The sequence below is a fragment of the Arachis ipaensis genome, chromosome B01 (genome assembly GCF_000816755.2).
Source record: "Arachis ipaensis cultivar K30076 chromosome B01, Araip1.1, whole genome shotgun sequence".
In the NCBI taxonomy this organism is placed as follows: Eukaryota; Viridiplantae; Streptophyta; class Magnoliopsida; order Fabales; family Fabaceae; genus Arachis; species Arachis ipaensis.
The window spans coordinates 11,832,216-11,841,566 of NC_029785.2; the positions used below are offsets into that span (position 1 = coordinate 11,832,216).

Here is a 9,351-nt window from a genome sequence, read left to right on the forward strand (position 1 = left end):
AAACCCCGAAAGTAATAAAATTTCCTCACGTCCAATAATAATACTTGAATTGAACTTCATCCACAAGCATTGTATATTAATATCCCCCTTAAAAGGATCTAATAATGTTTTCATAACAAAAACAACTGTACAGTTCTCATACTGAGAGAAGAGACAAAACTTTGTAATTTCTATCAATAAAAAAAAAATTGAGAATTAGATTCAACTCAGAAATTGACATGCTCACGAGTAGATAAACCTGGATGAAAGAGCATGCTCTCATGAAAATTTAGCTCCATAGTAACCATTTGGCCCGGGTACTGAAACAGGTCGAGTTACAGGAAACCCAGGTTGCAGAAGCGGAATGTGGCTTTGAAGAGCAAAGGGTTGCGGCGCATTCGTTAGGATTGGCGGGGGTACACAAATTGGTATTGGCTGACCAACTGAGGCTCCTGATATTGGAAAATTGAACCATCAGCACAAATGAAATGAAGTCTGAATTACAGTTTCATCATAGCTTAAATGATATATTCATACAAATATGTTAGGTGTAAACTAAAATCAGCCACCAAAATCGATCACTAGTATAAATATATGTTGAAATATAAAACACACATTGAAAATGAATTAAACATATGTACTTATACACAAATACATAATGGTTGATTTTGGGGGGAACATAGCATTTTTGTTATACAAGAAGTTTCGATGAACCAGTTCTGTCTCAATGCTATGTTAAACAAAAAAGGTGCATAGTGAGAATTGAGATGCAAGAAACACTTTTTTTAGAAAAAAAAAATCTGATAATAGAAAGAACTTCATTAAGATGGGATAACACTGGAATAAAAACAATGTGACCAAGATGGGTAGATGATGTAAAGGGGAGAATATGTTCCAATTTCAAGCAAGAGTTGGGCTAGGCTGTTGGAACTTGGAAGGACTGAGGACTTTTTAATCGCCCAGAATTGTCACTAACTCACTATCGCATCACAGTGCTTTTTCGGATAATATAAACCTCTCTCTAATTTAGTATATTTTGGGTATGGGTGATAAATCTCTGTTCTTTATTTATGAACGAAACCATCATCCTTTTACCTTGCTGCTTTGGATATTGTACATGATTCAACATAGGACGAGCTGAGATTGAGGAGATAGCAGTTCCACCATGAACCAAATCCTTGAGTTACAGACAAAATACTAAGTTAGAAATGTAATGGTAAAATATTACAACATAACAGTAAACATTTGCAGACGGGGAAAAAATAGTATTTGAATTCAATTTGACTAACTGTATAAGAATAAGAAAAAAAAAAAAAAAAGATATAGCAAAGTGGAGCAATTGTCTGTTGCTTATTGATTGAATTAACTAAAAGCTAGATATATCCGTCCATTTCCACACAAGTCTCATCCCGTCATTCCTTATAGATATAGGAATTATGGTATACAGAACAGGAGCATTCTTATCAGTGGGAATTACTTTTCTAAAATAAGTAAAAAATCTGTGGAATTAGTTTCTTACAAATTATATTTAAAGGTGAATTGAAGAAAATAATTAGCTTTAAAGGGGTTATAGGCAGGCTATCATACATGGGAAACTGAATGAACATAGACTAACTGCCCGGAACGTCCAACCATAACCTGCACTCAGAAACAGAAGACAATGTTCTGTTGGTGGCAGATTCCTTAGCATGTAAAATGGATTATCTCAACCAATTGTGAGAAGTTACCAAAAACAAAAGTGAAAAAAAAAAAATCAAGTTAGATGGTACATGAGATCCTTTCATACTTACAGCAGGGGAGCTGGGTTGCAAATAAGCATGTTCAGACAAAACGGGAGGGTAATGTGCACCATAGCGTAGAGGTTGTGCTCTGTTATGAGCAAGTTGTCCAACAATCTATTTTGGTGTTGCCAAAAGGAATGCACAAAATAACTACAATGAGTACTAAGCAATATATGGTTTGTGACAGTAACCACAGTCATGAGATTTCGTATCAATTATCAAACACAACACAGTACAAGCATTCATGCAAATAAGAGAAAAATTTTCAAAATATTTACTCATACTTACAGGAGGTGAAAATTGAGAACCACTTCCACCATTTCCTATTGTCAAGTTACTATACTGTGCAACCTTAACAGGCATGGAAGGCAGTGAAGCAAAAGTACTGAGACCGGTTTCAGGTTGAACAGCAGCAGTATGTACCACAGGAGAACTATTTGGTACATAAACCATGTTTGCAGAAATAGGCATGGAAGCAGTTGTTGAAATAGGATTTACAAAAGATGGAGAGAAAATTTTGGCCGCTGGGTTGAGCTTAAATTCCTAGAAGAACGTCACATGGGGAAAAGCAGCATGTTAACACCAATTAGTTAACTTTTTTTTTGGGTGGGGTGAGGGGAAGGGGAAATTCATTATCACAATCTACTTATTCTCTTGTTAAACCCGAACAAAAGACTATGAACCAAATATTCTAAAGATCTTAAAGAGATGGATGATAGATTTGTGTTAACTAATTAAAATATTTGAGCACAATTAAATAGAAGAATATTTGGCAGATGATTCAATTGAGAACCTGACAAATAATCCTTGAGAAAGAAGTTTACAAAATGATCTCAACGAAAATTAATAAAATGCATCCAATGTGAAACATGAATTCTTCTATTTTATTTTTCATAAAGAAATCCTCAGCCAACATATCTTTTGTTTATAAGCAGCATTTAGCCAACAGCAGTTGGTACAAGTCAAACTGATTTATTTACCTTAGTATTTCTGGTAGAATCTGTACCCTTTGGAGCAGACATCTCAACAGATTTTTCTGGCATATTGTGTGACTCTAAAATGAGATCTATGCCTTGGGCAGAACTCATAGGAGCAGAATTTGCTGTAGTAGACCTTTCACTACACCGATCATCAGCTTTAACAGATGCATTACCGTTAGTTCTATAAAACCCATTATCAGAAGCATTTGATGCCATATAGCTTCTATTCTCAACAGCTTCTACTTGGACAAGATGAGTATTAGCTGTAATGGAAGTTCCAACAAATTAAATATGAATAAAAGAGAGCTATGGAAGCATCATCATTGTCTTGGTGTTAGAAAGAAGAAATTCAAGTAATACAAGGCAACGCCGCAAATTAGGTTGGAGAGCAATAAGTGGTGGATAACCCAAAAGAAAATAAGAGAGGTCACATTAAAATTTTGAAAAATTATATATATTGTCACTTAACAAAATCATATATACTGCCATTAAACAAAACTTTGCAATAGGGATTAGCAGAGGGGGGAAAAGTGGTTTACGTGTATAAAAATTTTTAATATTCCAGATAGTTTACAATATCCACTATCAATTACAACTTGTGCTATTCCTGTAAACAGTGATAACTAATACTGATAATTTTACATGCAGATAAGATCAGAGAAACCAGACTTACTTTCATGAGTTGATTTGATGACTTGATTCTTCTCATCCTACGGAAAGCCACAGTATTAGAAATAATAATATAAAAGAATAAAATGTACAGAATCCTGTTTGGAATTAGTAGCTTTGCCCAACCCAAGAATTCGACATACAAGTTTTCCTTGAACAAACTCAGGCTTCTCTCTGAAGTCATCAGCATTCCTTTTTGAATTGTCATCTCCAGCCTGTCTGTCAATAGAAACAGTCAGGAGGAACTGGTTGATGAAATAATACAATGATTCTCATACTATGATTATTCAAAAATTCGAATCATGCCATATTGGTAGCATGGTAGTAGGTAACATAATATCATATCTTATGTGACACAAATCCACCAAAGTATATTAGCAAAATGACAGAAGTCTATTACAACTTGGGTTTTTTGATTGTTAGGAAGAGGGAGTAAAATCAACAAATTGTGATAGTTTAATCAGGACTTGACAAGGGAATGCCATCTTTGGAATAGTTTCTACAATAAACTGTTTTCTAGTATGTCTTTAGCAGTTTACTGAAAATACATGTCAATGACATATATGTACCCTAAATAATGTGTCTAAACTACCCGAGATATACATACAATGTGTTAAGAAAAAATTAAATTAAATACAAAGGATATAGTATTTGTCACACTAAACATCCATATTTGAGTTATATAATGCATATGTAAATAGTATAATTTGAAGTTCATTGAGTAAGAAAATACAAGTTTCCTATCAATGTTTTACAAATATGTTTCTTTACCATTGAAATAATAGGAAAATGTAACCCAAGGTTCAATTTACAACATTATCACATTATCATGGTTTTTTTAACTCTACCAACAAGCATAAGAATCAAAATAATTGAATGTCATACCTACAGTTGATTGAGGAACCAGAATATGCTTCAATCTGCATCAACAAAATAATTTAACTTAAGTGTAAGGAATTATATGTTCTATGAACAATTCTAACAGTTAGGCACATTCTAGAATATGCACCACCATTCTGTTATAATATAAATATGCTTAAACAATAGAAAATGGCAAATGATTTCAGAAAGTGATTGATTACACTTATTTTGAGTCAGTTCAGTTTAAAATAGAAAATCTTTTAACAAAAATAGTTGGTATCAACTCAAACTTGAAGGAGCCAAAGTGGATAACATTAACAAGAAAGATATCTCAATTTTCGACGTAACTGTTTTGAAAATTAGGAAATCAAAGCCAATGATGCAAGTTAACATGGCCTGGTAATTTCGCTAGCATGCAGTAATGCATAATCATGCACAAGTTCATGCATACATTACCTCTCCAATATTTGTTTTATCAGTTTTCCCGCAATCAACTTCTGTGGAAGTTCTCATCTGATTAACAGGCAACTTATTTCTTTCAAAATCAATGGCAGCAGTTGAAGGTGGAAGACAATGGGTAAATCCATTCTCATTTTGGACTGGAGTCCTATTTTCACATAAAGGGGGGGAAATGTCACTAATCCTCTTTTGTCTAACCAAAATACATAAAATTGTGGAGGATTCAATTAATATTTCAATCTCCAAAGTCAAAAAGTAATTAATAGATCTCCAAGGAACTCAATAATCCCTTAGACATGCCTATAGTGAAATACATAGAAAATCACATCAAATCAAATAATCAAATTAAACCTCCTTTCTCTAACCAAAAAAACTCAAAGCAAGTATATGAAATATTCATAACTAGGCCTGAACTTCAACATAAGAATAAGATGGTCAATTCTTCAGCAACCAGCAAATACAAGTTGTGAAGAATTTAAACATATAATGATATAAGCATAAATAACAAAATATCCCAACTGTTGATTCTTAATGCAAATTCAGAGTGCACAAAGGTCACAAATAGTCAAATATCACAACTGTTGATTCTTACTCTAAATGTAGATGGCAGAAGAAAAAATATCTCTGAAGCTTTCTAAAACAAGTCAGGATATTTGTGTGATGCTTAAGGTTAAGGATATTCTTGGAAGGAAGGGTTTTGTAGGAAAAGAAACTGGGATATATTCGAATAAGTAAAATAAAATGATAGACTATCAGAACTTTCCTATCATCCTATTTTTTAACTTTATAGAAACTGTATAGCTACTAACTTTTTTTGTTTCGAAAAAGAAAAAAGATAAATCTTTCATTCCCATTTCCTCCAAAAACCCTCCATCCAAACACTCCCTAAAGAGGTTTTCTTTTCTTTCATTAAAAAGGAAAAAACCGAAAATCGAAGATGATAAGTGTTTAAAGAAGAAACGGCTAATTATTCTGTTCATAACTTGAGCATTCTTGTTAACACACATCTTTCCATCCATTTATAGTACCTTGATTGATTAACATGCTTTACATCCGTCAAAGACTTCATATGATTCTCTACCTCACATGTTGGACTCTCACGAGAACACATATCGTGCATAACTGTTTCGCCATCATCACTAGTTATATTTCCACCAAAACTCTTGGTAGGAAGCATTACTTCCTGCATACAAAGCCACACGTGTATTAATATTAAACATGTAGTTATTTCCTAACCGAGATATTGTAAGGCCGTGCATTCACATTGCATAACCAAGTGCCTTACCTTAGCAACAACTTGCACCAAATCACGAGATAGAACTACCAGTGTATCTACCAAATCCTCCTTTCCCACATTGGTCTTTCCCTTTCCCTTCTTGGTCATCCTTGCCTTCTTCAAAACGATACCTGAACGTCACAAAAAGCAAGAGAACGATGACAAATGAAATCAAATAATGGGAGTTTTATCCCAAAACTAAACAATTAAAGAATGCTGATAACTCAGGTCTAGCTTTTCCTAACATCCATTTTTATAGATAAATACATAGAAAACAAGATCAAAACTAGGACTATGCTTTTCTATATTAACAAAAAAAGTTTGATGAAATCATGACAGAAACAAGTCCATTAAGTAACCACCCTAGATCCAGACCTAAAAGTCTAAAACATATACTCCTATTAGGATTTTAACAATTGAATCACCAGTTTAATTTCTCCTATTTCATTCATTAGCTAACAGGAAACCCTCACAAATCGAATGAAACTTAACACTGTAGACTCTCTTAGGATCAAAACAGTTCATGTTTCACTATTAAGTTTACTATTACTGAAAAACTAAAGAAAGTGAAACCAAACCAAACTAAACAAAAACTAGAAGAGATTGTTCAAGCAGAGTAACGTCAATTACTCAAAGCATTGAACATATGTAATATCAAAATTCACATTACGATGAAATCAATACAACAAACGATTTTCCAGCAATGAACCAATAATAATAACAAGAAAAACTTTAGAAGTTTTCTTGAAGAAGAGGCATGTAACCGTAATCGGAATCGACAGAGGCAGTGTGGAAGATTCCAGAATAGACGGAGCCATCCTTAACGTGGACATCGACGGGGAGGCCTATGATGCACATCGTCGTTAACAGTAACGCCTCGCTTAGTGACGATGCTCCGCTATGATCCTCTTCGAACGACTCCGCCCTGTTCCTGCAACCCATATCTTCCTCTCTCTTCTCCCTAGAAGCTTCTATGGTTGCCTGGCTGACTGGTATGAATATAAGTGTATCAAGGAATACTGGAATAGAGAGATCTTGTTCTTGCAATTGCAAAAAAGAGAATTTTCTGGCCAAAAAGCCAAGTATAATGAATGAATAATTTTGAATATACATATATACGAGCAGGTTTTAATTTTGATGCATTTTAAATATAAAATCATAGAATTTTTTTTTCAATTTTTTTTGAGTAATTACTCAAATTAGTTATTCAGATTTTTGAAATTGGATATTTTAGTTTTTTAAATTTTAAAATATACAAAACAAATAATTTTTCATTAGTCATTAACATATTAACATAGAATATGTTAACTCACACACATAACTGTTAAATATTTATATATGCAAGTTGAACAAATTGATATCCAAGATAAAATATAAAATAATTTTTAAAAAATTTTAAGTGGTATAAAATTATAATAATAACAACTAAATCTAACAGTTCATTGCATTATAAAAATTATTATTTATATATCTAAAATTGTTAAGATACTGACACCAAATAAACTTAGAAAAATACTTATAAGTGAAATAAATCTATTTTTTCTTAACATAGCTATTAATTATAGTAGTACAAATAATTTTAACTGCAAACCTATTTTATGCAACATTACAACCAATAAATCCCAAAATTTTGAAAAAAATATAAACAAAATACTTGAATTTATTAAGACATTTCTTCTTCAAATATTACAAAATATTAGGAATTTTCACATTGCATTGAGATTTTATAAATTATCCATATTAACTTTGTAATTGTAATTAACCAAAATTTACAAATTTGACTTCATAAATGACTTGGTTCAGAATGCATACAAGTTTTAAAGTGTTGTTCTTCATAATTATTTGGCACAAATATTTCTAATTGTTTTTGTAAAAAATTTTATATTAAATAGAAATTCTTCACTAATTTATTCTCTTCTTCATCATTAAATAATGATCATAAAATTAAAAATATGGTACTTACAAATTAAATTAATATTTTGCATGATCGAAAATAAATATAAGTTCATTTAATTATTTACTTTTTTTTTAAAACTTGAAAATTAATTTATAATTTAGGATTTGAAAATGCATTTTTTTTTGTATATATGAATAATCAAATTTGAGATAAATAAATAAAAATGTTAGAAATTAAAATTTATCAATTTAAAAATAATTATATATAAATAATTCGAATGAACTATTTTAGATTTTTTAGAGATTTTTGAGATTTTTTAAACTTTTTTACGGACTATTTTTTACTTCATTTTTTTGGAACTGATTTATCCAAATTGTATATATGGACACTTATCGGCTATGTGTGCGAGTCAACGTTTCACGTCAATAGCAATCATTGTTAGTAACTAATGGAAAAAGACTGTATTGTCTAACGAAAATAAATATTAAAAATTATTTTGTAAAGAACTAAAGTGTTTGCTTTTTAAAGTTTTAAAGGCTAACTTTTTTTTTTTCAAAAAGATAGAATATTGGTAAAATGCGAGTGAAAAACTTTTCTTAACATTGAGTTTAATTTTGATCTTAAATACCTTACTGTTCTTTGTATCATAATTTTCAGATGGCAATAATGGGCCAAGTCTCGGATAATTCAATTGGTACAAAGAATGTTCTATTATTATCCCTAGTTCCAATGTGCAAATTTTTTAGATCATGGCTAGATTTTAGACCCAAAAATTAAAGGATTTTTTATTTTAATAAATAAAATAAATATAATAATTATCAAAATAAATAATTTAAAAAATATTTATCGATTTAAATTCTTTAGTCTTATCTCGTTTATAGTGTAAACGAAATAAGACACGTCAGTTGTAACGTGTCTAGCACCCATGGGTAACGGAGTTTTCCGGTTTTGACTATTCCGACTGATATTCGACATCCATGGGAGGATCATGGTGGAGCAGGTAATGGAGCTTTCCGCCGAAGTGGGACACAGTGGTGGTGGGAGTTCTGTACACTCGACCTATGTACAGGACGACCGACCTCTCGCGCCACCGCCCATTTATGTCGCCATTCCAGTGGATGAGGCAGAAGAGGGCGAGGAGGAGTCGGACGATGATTACGTGGCGAACAGCGACTCGTCCGATGGTGGGGATGAGGATGAGTGTGTTCCGGAGACACCTGTCCAGACTGTGGCGCGCCATGTCCTGCCTCCACCTCGCCCAATTCTGGCGCTATCGACAGTACTAACTCACTATCACAGTCTGGATCGCATGAGAGGACTCTGATCTCTGACACGGGTGAAGAGGATTACAATCTAGACGGCGGTGTAGAGTTTCGGGTCGGCCACAGGTTTAGAAGCCGAGAGGCAGTGCTTTAGGGTGTGAAGAACTACAGTATTTGCAGGAGTGCG

General features: G+C 32.6%; 1 protein-coding gene across 3 annotated transcripts; it reads right to left on the bottom strand.

Moving 5' to 3' along the window:
• Nucleotides 1-7,103, bottom strand: LOC107625135. 3 transcript variants are annotated; one of them, XM_016327713.2, is made up of 13 exons: nucleotides 6,770-7,102; nucleotides 6,015-6,136; nucleotides 5,758-5,912; nucleotides 4,727-4,877; nucleotides 4,295-4,329; nucleotides 3,553-3,628; nucleotides 3,414-3,450; nucleotides 2,741-3,003; nucleotides 2,049-2,303; nucleotides 1,770-1,874; nucleotides 1,567-1,617; nucleotides 1,075-1,156; nucleotides 1-431 (listed from the first exon to the last, which is right to left on the bottom strand). In XM_016327713.2, exons 1-13 carry the CDS (start codon nucleotides 6,945-6,947, stop codon nucleotides 259-261), a joined length of 1,683 nt encoding a protein of 560 aa, XP_016183199.1. In that variant the 5' UTR covers nucleotides 6,948-7,102; the 3' UTR covers nucleotides 1-258. The 3 variants fall into 3 exon arrangements, with proteins under 3 accessions (XP_016183199.1, XP_020973137.1, XP_020973135.1); XM_021117478.1 differs by lacking the exon at nucleotides 2,049-2,303 and having other exon boundaries at nucleotides 6,770-7,103; XM_021117476.1 differs by lacking the exon at nucleotides 1,567-1,617 and having other exon boundaries at nucleotides 6,770-7,103.

Bases quoted from the DNA above. Each gene is read 5' to 3' on its own strand.
- LOC107625135 (XM_016327713.2), bottom strand. From the start codon at position 6,947: ATGGGTTGCAGGAACAGGGCGGAGTCGTTCGAAGAGGATCATAGCGGA. The intron at 3,004-3,413 runs GTAAGTCTGGTT...CTTCCATTACAG, and splicing joins CATCAAATCAACTCATGAAA to CTAATACTCATCTTGTCCAA. The intron at 2,304-2,740 runs GTAAATAAATCA...ACGTTCTTCTAG, and splicing joins ATTCTACCAGAAATACTAAG to GAATTTAAGCTCAACCCAGC.